The sequence below is a fragment of the Coregonus clupeaformis genome, chromosome 15 (genome assembly GCF_020615455.1).
Source record: "Coregonus clupeaformis isolate EN_2021a chromosome 15, ASM2061545v1, whole genome shotgun sequence".
In the NCBI taxonomy this organism is placed as follows: Eukaryota; Metazoa; Chordata; class Actinopteri; order Salmoniformes; family Salmonidae; genus Coregonus; species Coregonus clupeaformis.
In genome coordinates, this window is record NC_059206.1 from 50703003 (window position 1) to 50715903 (window position 12901).

Sequence of the window (12901 nt, forward strand, 5' to 3'; positions counted from 1 at the left end):
TATTTATGGTCAGTCGTTTTGTTTAGTGGTTGTGGTCAGTAGTTATGTGGTTGTGGTCAGTGGTTGTAGTCAGTAGTTAAGGTCAGTGGTTGTGGTCAGGAGTTGTGGTGAGGAGATGTGGTCAGTAGTTGTGTGCTTGTGGACAGTGCTTGTGGACAGTAATTGTGGTCAGTAGTTGTGTGGTCAGTAGTTGTGTGGTTATGGTCAGTATTTATGGTCAGTAGTTTTGTTCAGTGATTGTGGTCAGTAGTTATGTGGTTGTGGTCAGTAATTATGGTCAGTAATTGTGTGGTTCAGTAGTTGTGGTCAGTAGTTGTGTGCTTGTGGACAGTAATTGCGGTCAGTAGATGTGTGGTTTTGGCCAGTAGTTGTGTGGTTGTGGTCAGCAATTGTGGTCAGTAGTTGTGATCATTAGTTGTGGTCATTAGTTGTGTGGTTGTGGTCAGTAGTTGTGTTACTATGGTCAGTAGTTGTATGGTCAGTAGTTGTGGTGTCACTCTTCACCCTCGTCATCATTTTTGCCCTCTGATTCTGAGTATCCATAGCAACAGCTCCGTTTGGGCTGCTCAATGATGACACAGAGAGCTGTTAGCGGACGCTAGCTAGCCACTTTCTGTCACTCTAAACTCCAACAAACAGCTGTAACCTTTTTATTGGTATAAGCTATACCTAATTCGCTCTATCCAATCAGAGAGGTACAGCCCACCCTTCTCTTTACAGACAGGTAAACTAGCCCATTGAGTTATTTAGCGCACGGAACATGATCCTGAGAAGGACGACGAAGCTAGTGAGCATTAGAAATCTTCTCTTTATCATTCCAGGTCGTCCAGACCAGGGAAGCATTTGAAATCTTAGCGCTAGCTGTTCGGTCCGAAACAGATTCACAAATCATGGGAATTTGTCGACCTATTAAGACGTTCTCTCCCTCAGAGTCAAGTGTTGCTAGGCAACAGTAGCCTTGGCAACACTTCTCCCTTATGGCTAAAGCCAGTGTGAGAAACATGCTAACAACTGTTTTTCTATTAAACTAAATAAATACTGCACTCTGACCCACACAACTTATTTGCTAGATTCATGATAATGTTGTTAGGAAAGTGAACCTCAAAACGTGATGTAGTTTTATTGGAATTTGCAGCTGTTGTTGGTAAGTAATGAATCTGCTAGCGTCGGACATGACTTCCTGCATCTAGAAAGAGAGCAGTTGATGGGTTACTAAAACAACTTGTTCTATTGATTGGTAGAAGCTATTCCTAATATAAAAAATATAAATAAACCGTTTTGAAAAGCATAGAAGTAGAGGAAGATTTCATACCCTCTAAGTTTTTGTCTGACTTGTTGGGGTAGTGGTCAAAACGGCAGCTGTTTGAAAAAATGTGGTAATGTTAGTAAAAAAGCTGTATCGTTAGATCAGTAGCGGATATTTTGGTTCCGCAAACAGATTTGAATAGCAGAGAAGTAGACGAAGATGTCATAACCTCTAACTTTTTGTCTATGATATGACACCTTGAACAAATCTCTTTTGGTTATTGAACTACAGTAGGTCAAGTCGATTAACACTCGGTAGTGCTGAGCGATTAGTGCTTTTTGAGGTCGGTTCGGTTCAATAATAAAAAAAACATGTTTTAAATGCATTATGAAATGATGTCATTAAACTAATTTTAGAGCTTTTTAATGGAAATTCCAAAGCCCAAAATAGTGAACATTTAATTGCCAAAACATTGAAAATATTCCAGTGTCTCTGTCAGGTCCACATTGGGTAGACTTCACTAGAAAATAAGAAATTACTATGAAATAATGCAATATTCAGTTGTGTATATTACTTTGTTTTTATTTGATGACTTGATTACTTTTCATTCCTTAAAGTCATCATCTCTGCTCAGGCAGTAGCAGCCAGCCAGCCAGACCATCTAACGTGTTCCCCCATACTGAACTGTCTTTAGTCATCCTATTTAGCTAGGCTAGCCTGCCTAAGTATGCTGCAGAGCTGTCTGACTAAATCATTTTACTAGTTCTTCAAAGTAGATAAGGCATACTTTCTTGAACCATCCCTCTTAAACTGTCTCTGTACATTCCTCTCTCATGCAGTCTGTGTGTATCTAACCTAACGTACCAGGTGTAAAGGTGTCTGTCCGAGCCGGAAACAACAGGCACAATGGATTATGGTCATTATAGTTCATTACCACATTTCTGCGCTGCACTAGATTGAATATTTGCTCCCTTCAGCCCAGCGTCCCACATAGTTCTTGACTTGATTTATCTCGTGAATGATTTGATTTCTCGCTACAGAAACGGCTCACCAAAACAAAAGCACTCACAAAAAAAACGAACTAAATGGAATTCAAGTAATTGAACTGATGTCGGTCAATTACTTGTTTAATAACCTAAACCCCAACAAAATGTAGGTTAAAGCTGCAATATGTCACTTTTTGGGCGACCTGACCAAATTCACATAGAAATGGGAGTAATAGATTTGCCATTCTCATTGAAATCAAGTCTAAGAAGCAGTAGATCTGTTCTATGTGCACTATTTCTATGCGTCCCATTCTTAAGTTTCATTTTCTGCATCTTTTACTTTCGGTTTTGTACACAAGCTTCAAACAGCTGAAAATACAATATTTCACAGCGATTTAGATAGTACAATGATTCTCTACACTGTACTTGCTTGTTTTGTCACAAACTGAAATTAGGCTATTAGAATTTTAGCGATTTCTGCATAGTGCACCTTTATTCGCTCAGCACAAACACCCGGTAACAATGACATCACGGGTCCCTGATCTGTATTATACAGAAATGCATAATCATGAATGTCATTCTCTTCATGGTGATGTATCCTAAATAAGTACACAAAAAGGTAGAAAAATGCAATATCCTCCTTTGCATGATTGGGTAATATTCTGCACACTGGCTATTATTCTAATAAGCCCCGCCCCCAAACAAGACCAAATTTGGTTGGTCCGGACCAGACCAAATATGTACCATTCATAGACGTCTATGTTTCACAAGTTTTGTCATCACAGTACAGCACATTAGAGCACAGTAGATTACAGTACAGTACAGCACAGTAGAGTTCAGTACAGTATAGTAAAGAATGTCCCTGAGGGAATGTCTATAGAGGGAGCAGCAGGTGGGCAAGTGAGAAGTGAATGAAATAACAATACAAATAATATATACATATTTACAACAGTAACTATGATAAATGTTCGTTGGGGTAGAATGTCCATAGGGGGAACAGGAGGGAGGGGGGTCAGGAGGGGAACAGTGGGAGGAGGTAGCTGCCTAGTGGTGTCTATTCAGCAGCCTGATAGTTTGAGGGTATAAGTTATTGTCTAGTCTGACAGTTTTTGCCATGATGCTTCTATACTGCCCGCGTCTGAGTGATGGAAGTGGGGAGAACAGGCTGTGGCTCGGGTGGCTGAAGTCCTTGATGATCTTCTTGGCCTTCCAGCGACACCTAGTGTTATAGGTGTCCTGATAGGAGCCGACTAGGTGAAAAATCTGTCGATGTGCCCTTGAGCAAGGCACTTAACCCTAATTGCTCATGTAAGTCGCTCTGGATAAGAGCATCTGCTAAATGACTAAAATGTAAATGTAATAGGAGAAAACTGAGAATGGATCAAAAACATTGTAGTTCCTCCACAATACTAACCTAATTGACAGCACCATGTTATGGGCATGCTTGTAATTGTTAAGGACTAGGGAGTTTTTCCAGGATAAAAAATAAACGGAAAGGAGCTAAGCACAGGCAAAATCCCAGAGGAAAACCTGGTTCAGTCTGCTTTCCACCACCACTGGGAGATGAACTCACCTTTCAGCAGGACAATAACCTAAAACATAAGGCCAAATCTACACTGGAATTGCTTACGAAGAAGATAGTGAATGTTCCTGCGTGGCCGAGTTGCAGTTTTGACTTAATCTGCTTGAATACCTATGGCAAGACCTGAAAATGGTTTTCTAGCAATGATGAACAACCAATTTGACAGAGCTTGTAGAATTTTGAAAATAATAATGGGAAAATGTTGCACAATCCAGGTGTGGAAAGCTCTTAGAGACTTAGGCCTACCCAGAAAGACTCAGCTGTAATCGCTGCCAAAAGGTGATTCTAACATGTATTAACTCAGGGGGATGAATACTTATCTAATCAAAATAAAATGTTAGAATTTTCTTTGTTAGAAAGTTTCCATCAAATTCACTTGTTGCATTCAAATTCCCATGTACCGAATAAAAAATACAAGTTAAATTAGTTTATCGCATTTTCAACTCTACTGATAGTTTTGTTGCGTTATATAGCGATTCTGCCCACTCTGGTCTTGGCACGTGCGCTCTAGCCAACAGCTCGCAGATGCACTGCAGGTATAGCCTACATGATGAGATTATTATGGACAAAATAGCAAGATTATTTTGACTTGTCAAACGGCAGCCAAGCATTGATCATCATGCCACCAGAATAAGACCCTCAATATTTATTGGAAAGGAGCATCAAGATCACCATGCACTTTCAACACCCTGTGAAGTTCATCATAATGTATTTAATCTGTAGCCTAATAAACTGCATGCTTTCCCGAGGCGTAGTGGGAGGTCCACACAACATATAGTTTCCACCGCCATTTCTCGCATAATTAATTTTACAGACACAAACAAAATCAGACCTTGTCTAGCATATTTTGTTTTTTCGACATCTGGAAAGTTTACCGACAAATTTGCTGCTTCCATCTCTGCCTGCCGTGACATTTCCTTTATCTGACATGTACTTTACTCGCATAAAAAGGTTGGATGAAAACCTGGTTACAAACACACTAAATTCTTCAGACTGAACAAACATCCCATATTGCACGTGGGGGAAGAACATCACTAATCCAAAACTAGCCTGGTTCCACACTATAGGCTATTTGCTGTAGGAGACAACTATTTATGATACATCATGATGATTGTTGTTTGGCATGACAATGAACCATAGACTGCAATGAACGAACAAAGAGAGGTGTTGGCTAGCCACTAAAGCACAAACAGGCTGGACCACGAGGCTAGACCTAATGAAAAACCACAGGTATAGAATCACAACAGGAAGCTGCCCGCTGCGTGAAGTGAGTACCCCTATTCTGGTCACCATGGTAACCGTGGGCAGTGCCAGGCCAAGGCCAGATTCTGGCCTGTTTGACAACTGGACAGGACCAGGGGAACAACAGGAAAGGGACTGTGAATTGGATGTTGAAAAGACTGGCACTGAACTGAGGAAGTGCAGAATTGGGCTTGAAAACAATCAAAAGGCTACAGAAATACACACACAGAACGCAAAACCATAGCAGAGATGGGTAAAGCACTTCAAACTATATTGGGTCTCTAGATCCCTGTCTTCTGTGAATGAACATATCATCAGTGCTGCTCTATAGACTCATCTTTTCGAGAAGTGGGTCCCTTTTTCTCACACGACACCTGTCAAAGAGATTATATGTCTTTGAGATACCCTACCCCAAGGAAATCTGTACAGTATAGATAACATATCATCCAATAGACATGGAGAAGTGTACATGAGGACATTAGCCCACATTAGTCCTCCCCAGTCTGTACTCTCTCTCCACTCAGTGGTGAAGTAGAGCGCTAAATAATGCAACAGAGCAGGAGGGATTTGTTTCTGTATTCATATTTCAGGATGTTACGACTAGCGTCAGATTCTGCAAAGCCCCTGCTAAGAGCTAAGCTGTGAGGTGGTCCCTTGTTGTCTATAGCCTAGTATCATTCACATGCCGTCCGTTCGGTTTGGCAGAGAAAGCTAGTGTGCATTCCAAATGGCAACCTATTCCCTATATAGTGCACTATGTTTGACCAGAGCTCTATGGGCCCTGGTCAAAAGTAGTGCACTAGAGAGGAAATAGGGTGCCTTTTGGAATGCAACACTACTGTGCCTTTTTCCTCCCTGACGGGCCCTGCATTCAAATCAAATCAAATCAAATTGTATTGGTCACATGCGCCGAAAACAACAGGTGCAGACATTACAGTGAAATGCTTACTTACAGCCCTTAACCAACAGTGCATTTATTTTTAACAAAAAAAGTAAAAATAAAACAACAACAAAAAAAGTGTTGAGAAAAAAAGAGCAGAAGTAAAATAAAATAACAGTAGGGAGGCTATATATACAGGGGGGTACCGGTGCAGAGTCAATGTGCGGGGGCACCGGCTAGTTGAGATAGTTGAAGTAATATGTACATGTGGGTAGAGTTAAAGTGACTATGCATAAATAATTAACAGAGTAGCAGCAGCGTAAAAGGATGGGGTGGGGGGCAGTGCAAATAGTCCGGGTAGCCATGATTAGCTGTTCAGGAGTCTTATGGCTTGGGGGTAGAAGCTGTTGAGAAGTATTTTGGACCTAGACTTGGCACTCCGGTACCGCTTGCTGTGCGGTAGCAGGGAGAACAGTCTATGACTAGGGTGGCTGGAGTCTTTGACAATTTTGAGGGCCTTCCTCTGACACCGCCTGGTATAGAGGTCCTGGATGGCAGGAAGCTTGGCCCCAGTGATGTACTGGGCCGTACGCACTACCCTCTGTAGTGCCTTGCGGTCGGAGGCCAAGCAGTTGCCATACCAGGCGGTGATGCAACCAGTCAGGATGCTCTCGATGGTGCAGCTGTAGAATTTTTTGAGGATCTGAGGACCCATGCCAAATCTTTTCAGTCTCCTGAGGGGGAATAGGCTTTGTCGTGCCCTCTTCACGACTGTCTTGGTGTGTTTGGACCATGATAGTTCGTTGGTGATGTGGACACCAAGGAACTTGAAGCTCTCAACCTGTTCCACTACAGCCCCGTCGATGAGAATAGGGGCGTGCTCAGTCCTCTTTTTTTTCCTGTAGTCCACAATCATCTCCTTTGTCTTGGTCACGTTGAGGGAGAGGTTGTTGTTCAGACAGTCTTGATAAGGCTGAAGGCTCAAAGCTTTGGCTAATCTACACTGAGTGTACAAAACATTAAGGTAACCTTCCTAATTGAGTTGAAAGTGGCATCAATAAGGGATCATAGCTTTCACCTGGATTCACCTGGTCAGTCTGTCATGGAAAGAGCAGGTGTTCCTAATGTTTTGTACACTGTATGATCGTAACACAAAAAAAAGCTGTTCATGAGAGGGTAAATCATGAGCTAAATCTGTAAATCATCAGCTAAATCTGTAAATCATCAGCTGAGTAAATCAGAAACTGTTCACAAGAGGGGTTGCATAAACCTTTGATTAAGTGTCATCCTTATGAATGACCAGTCAGTATGGTGGGTAACTGACTGGTCAGGCTACCTAGTCTCTTCCCACAGCCACCCTGTCGCACATCTGGCAAATAAAGCTACGTCCACCCTGGCCTATGGGTTAATGTTCCAGACCCGTGAGAAGCACAAAGCAGACGTCAATCTTTGTTTCCCCTAACTCAAATGGCCCATTCAGTGGATTGTTTTTCTCCAATAGCTTCCTGTTTGGGCTTGTTAAGGCCCTCATTTCCCAAAAGGCCATAGGGGTGGTTGCTGTGGTGGAATAATGGCATGGTCATTCTCAGCTGAATAACTGAACTGTGGGATATTCCCCTTGGTGGGGTGGAATGACCGACCGACCGGCAGGCCGGCCTGCCATATCCTGCTTTATCAAAGTCAGGAAGTACCCGGTGGAGCCCAGCAGCCTACATTCAGCCTCCTCCCTCCAGAGTCCGGACATTACCTATCTCCACTCCACTATATGACCCATCAACTGTATACCAACACATTACATTTACATTTTAGTCATTTAGCAGACGCTCTTATCCAGAGTGACTTACAGTTAGTGAGTGTATACATATTTTATTTTTTTATATACTGGCCCCCCGTGGGAATCGAACCCACAACCCTGGCGTTGCAAACGCCATGCTCTACCAACTGAGCTACACGGGGGTTGGGATTTGAGACCACATAAATATTTCATAATCACAATAGGCCTAAGTCTCACCATTAAAGCTTGAACTGAAAGCTTTTAGGACTACAAATTCCCTGTTGTAGGAAACTTGAGATGTTCTTACATCATAGGGCTAGTTGCCTACTGTATGTGACACGTCTTTGAGTAGCCTACTATGTCTGTTTTTTCCAGTTCATTGAGCACAGTTCTCTAAGGCTGTTGAATAAAGATGATATCTGTGACATCTAAAACAAGGTTCCGGTGACCCCGTTTCCCCTCAGGGAGAGAACAGGCAAATAAAAGCCATTTTAAACACAATTACCACTTCCACTAAAGACCATAGAGCTCTAATGACAGACATTAACACCCACAGCCACGAGCTCTGGCCACTCAACCAAACCTACCTATTATCACATAGCCTAGGCCTAACCAGAACCCCAAAATTGCTCAAAACCACTCAAACATAACTGCTCAAAAGTGTCAAAACAAAGCAGCCAGTGTACTGTAATAACAATGTAATCAAATATATTTTTCCATCAGATGGCTTGCTGGTAGGTCATCATGTTTCAAAAGGTCAACTGGCCAAGGAACATCTGATAAAACACACGTGATAACAACTGACTCCAGTCCAAGCATAACATCGAAGACATTTCCACACTTTGGCACTGGTTGGATTTCATTTCATAATGCAACCTCATACTGAACATAAACAGACAAGCCCAGTAAACTACCACACTCATATTGCTCTGGCTCCTCCAACACAAATCTAATGTACTTAAGTCCAGCAGCAGGGAAGCATTGCCTCCCGACTTCTGAAATCCAAACATTCTTTCCCAGCACAGCTGGAATGTCAGAGCTCAGGTGGATTCCGCATTCCACTTTCCGAGTTCTAGCTGACCACTCCGGACATGCCTGCTCTGAGTTCTCTTCTGGAATCCTGCCTACCTGCCTAGAGGGTGAAGCAGAGGTGGGTCTCTGCCCACAGCCCACTGCACGAGCTGCTCCCACTAGCTACAGTATGTGTAGTAAAGAGGAAAAGTATAATCACCTATACAATCAACACACATTTCAAGGGTGGAGCAGAAGGAAAGAGTTAATATTATAATAATAATAATAATAATAATAATAATAATATGCCATTTTGCAGACGCTTTTATCCAAAACGACTTACAGTCATGTGTGCATACATTTTTACGTATGGGTGAGTCATGTGTGCATACATTTTTACGTATGGGTGGTCCTGGGGATCGAACCCACTACCCTGGCGTTACAAGCGCCATGCTCTACCAATTGAGCTACAGAGGACCTTATATACATAATATACATTTCAGGAGGGTCTTGAAGATCACACAATCTTATCAACTGACATGAGACGTATCACCAATGGAACAACACGACAGAAGAGAGGGAGGAAGATACATTCAAAGCTATTATGCTAAAGACGCATGTTATTGTCCTTACCGTATAGGCGCCAATCCTGCAAATGCATAGGGTGAGATGCATGCACTCAGACATTGTCCACGGCTAAAGGCAAGCGCTTTCCTCAACAACTAACGAGTCACTGACAGCAACAGACAGAGGACACAGTCAGAGAGAAAGACAGAACAGCAGCAGGAGGAAAGCGACAGGACTCTAGTCAGAGTTATGATCCAACGAAGCCCATCACCAGCTCTCAGCAACTTCATCTGGGAAGTAGAGGCTAGAGAGAGAGAGAGAGGAGAGAGAGAGAGAGAGAGAGACAGGAAATCTGTTCACACTAATTTAGATCAAACGACAGTTACGACACTGGTGGTTCATCAGACTATACGAGGCCTATGGCTGCTAGGCTATGTCTGATCTACAAAGGGTTAGACTACCGGATCACAGATAATCGGTCCGGTCAACTCGATGTCCAGTTTGAAGATTAAAAGGTCTTCATAATACAGTCAACATGTCCAGTTAAAAGGTCCTTATAATACAGTCAACACGTCCACCGTCCTTCCAAACCCTGATTCCACTGACCTACAGTAAGCTGGTAAAGTCTGTAAGGACATGCAGAAGAGTTTATTCGAAGCAGATCTGAAAAGGTACCTCTGTTTACTGTCTGTTCTCTCACACTCTGTATCACACTACTATCCTCAAAACCTTTCCATAAGAATGTGAACCAATAAGCTAGTCTTTCACTCCTGTCTTGGTAATGTTTTACAAACTGGTTTCCACATCTCTCACCAATTACCAATTTATCGGAGTTCTTCAGGGACTCTTGGACTGCAAGCTAAACTGTTGGACAATGGGAGGCAAAGGCAAAGGCTCCCCCGATATTCCTTTGAGGGAATTTAAAAAGATAAGTCCAAGCTTCATTATTATAAGGATATCTTTCTGACTTATGAAAAACAGAAAATGACAGATCCAGGACTCAAAATACACTAGTCAAGTAAGTTACTTATTTTTTTAACAGGTATGTATGCACCTAGAAAATCGGTGAGAGGAAAGAAAGAGAGAGTGGAATCTTTGAGACTCTAGAACTGAACTGTTTTCACCTGTGGTTCTAAATCCCATCCAAAAGAAAGATACTTGAAATTAAGAATTCTAGATGCAAAATTACCTCACTTCCTTAAGAGGATTTAGGCCTAGTTTATCACGAGTAGGCAGCTCTTGGGATAATGTAGCCTTCTGTACACAGATGTTTTTTTGCAGCAAATTAAAACGATGCCATTGAAATAATAATGATGATACAGGGTGACTAATTCCCCACGTTATCTCTATCAGACCCATACAGTATATTTAGATCATAGCCTACATAAATGTAATCTAAATTATATCTAAATAGGCTACATGGGCAATTTCACGCAAATGTAAGCAAAAAATATTTTGGGTATCTCAGATTGTTCTGGCAATTGTCACATAGAAACTTCATTGGGGGGGGGGGGATGTTTGATATGCTTTTAACATTTGTATCACAAATAATTTGAGAAAAATCATGATGAAAGTGGCTCCTGTAAGAACCTATGATCCCGACAACATCTTGGTGTCATTATACTCCGTATAGTGTGCTTCAAAATAAGGACTATGTTTAGATTCTGAAATATACTTTTTTACATTAATTTATTCTAGATTAAATATATTATTATTAATAGCTCAAAAGTACCCTTTCTGATTTTGCTTATTTTTTTACATATTACTTGGAACAATATACAATTATTTGTGATACAAATGTTAAAAGCATGTCAAACATCCTTCCTCCCAATGAAGTTTCAATGTGAGAATTGCTTACACTGGCGTGGAATCGCCCATTTGACTGATCTAGGCTGCGTTTAGTCTTTTGATCAATTAGCTCAGAAAAACATCTGATGTGAAAAGATCTGTGGTAACTGGTCAAAGGACCAATTAGTGGAAAAAATATGAGAATTGGGCTGCCTGTGTGAACACAGCCTGTCGCTGATCTTTCCCAAGATCTGGGTTGCAAAACTAGGTTTGGCTGCCAGCATTAAGTGTGGCCATGACGTCAACTGAACTGTGTGGATATTTCGTCTTATTGCCCTGCTAAGTCATTCAGTCATTGTAGACATTAAAATCTCTTCAGTGGTCAAAGTTCACCATCTGCTCATCTGCGTTAAACAGGTGGGGTCCATCCCAAATAGCATGCTTTTCCCTATATAGTTCACTACTTTTGACCAGGGCTCATAGAGCTCTGGTCAAAAGTAGTGCACTATATAGGGAATATGGTGCCATTTGAGAAGCACACAAGGGAAGTCATTATGCTGAGTTGTCTATCGCTGCCAGGACAAACTCTGCCATCTTCCGGTAGGCTACTATCAGTTTGTCACAAAAAAGAAGAATAAATAAATGGGGATAACATCATGATCATCTCTTTCACCAGAGACAGAAAAGCAAAAGTAGGCTGTTTTAAGGGCATTGACTCGAATCGACAGCCTCTTTCATGGAGGTGACCTGTTCCTTCTGTGAGGTAGGGGCAGATAACATAACTTTGTCAAATTCATTTTTTGGAATAGCACAATGTCAGGCCAAATCCAGAACTGAATCTGTGTCCATAATTCAACAATCGAAAGTACTGGAGTGATGATGGGCAAAGACAGAAGCTGTCAAATGTGAATAAAATAACAATAAAAGACAAAAGAAGCGCCCACCCTCTCCTCCACCTCACCCAGTGGAGGAAGCCAAGCTCTCTGAAAAAACACACCTGGCAGTTAAAAAACATTGGTCTCTCGTCTCGGTGCCAACCGTTAGGGGCAGCGGGTCCACCCATTCCATCTAAGCTGAAAATCTCCCGTGGATCTGTTTTTTTCCATCAAAACAGCTGTGATGCACTGCAGGGCTCCAATAATGTTTTCCTCAACAAATTCTATGGAAAATTGTAATCCTTGAGGTTAAGTAGAGAGTGGACTGGAGAGTGGAGAGTGACTAGCTAATCTTTAATTTAACTGTTTATTGCCTCTGGTCCAGTCTAGTGAGGTTCAGTTCCTCTCCATTCACAGTCATATCACTAGCCTGATCCCAGATCTGTGTGTGCCGTCTTGCCAACTCCTTTGTATGCTTGGGGAGTTTTCAGGCTAAAACAAAAGTGAATGTAGCTAAGCACAGTCACAATCCTAGAGGAAAACCTGGTTCAATCTGCTGTCCAACAGACACAGAGACAAATTTTGACATTACAGAGTATTTGGTGTAGATTGTAAAAAAAAAAAAAGACAATTAAAATCATTTTTAACCCCACTTTGTAACAACAAAATGTGGAAAAAGTCAAGATGCATGAATACCTTCTGAAGGCACTGTATCTTTAAGATATGTTCTCATTTCTCTTAGTCATAAGGAGGTAGGATAATGAAAGTTCACAGAAGTAACAAGTAAAAGTAAACTTATCAATTAGTTAATTAGCGTTTTTACTGATATCAATTTTGTTTATCAATTATTAAGTGATTACAACTCGAAATTCCGTTACCAAATCGGTAACGGTATTTCTGCAAATGAATCAAAGTAGTTACAAACCACAGTTGGGTTCACAATTTTGGAC

General features: G+C 41.5%; 1 protein-coding gene across 2 annotated transcripts in view; it reads right to left on the reverse strand.

Moving 5' to 3' along the window:
* The window catches only part of arl15b (ADP-ribosylation factor-like 15b), a 79346-nt gene that overhangs the window by 60699 nt on the left and 5746 nt on the right, over nucleotides 1-12901 (reverse strand). Inside the window, exon 2 of one of the 2 annotated variants that reach the window (XM_041898982.1) lies at nucleotides 9355-9592. The exons of the other annotated variant lie outside the window; for it this stretch is intronic. Coding sequence (XP_041754916.1) covers nucleotides 9355-9408 — 54 coding nt within the window. The 5' untranslated portion in view covers nucleotides 9409-9592. The remainder of the gene's footprint in view (nucleotides 1-9354; nucleotides 9593-12901) is intronic. 2 annotated transcript variants of the gene reach the window in all.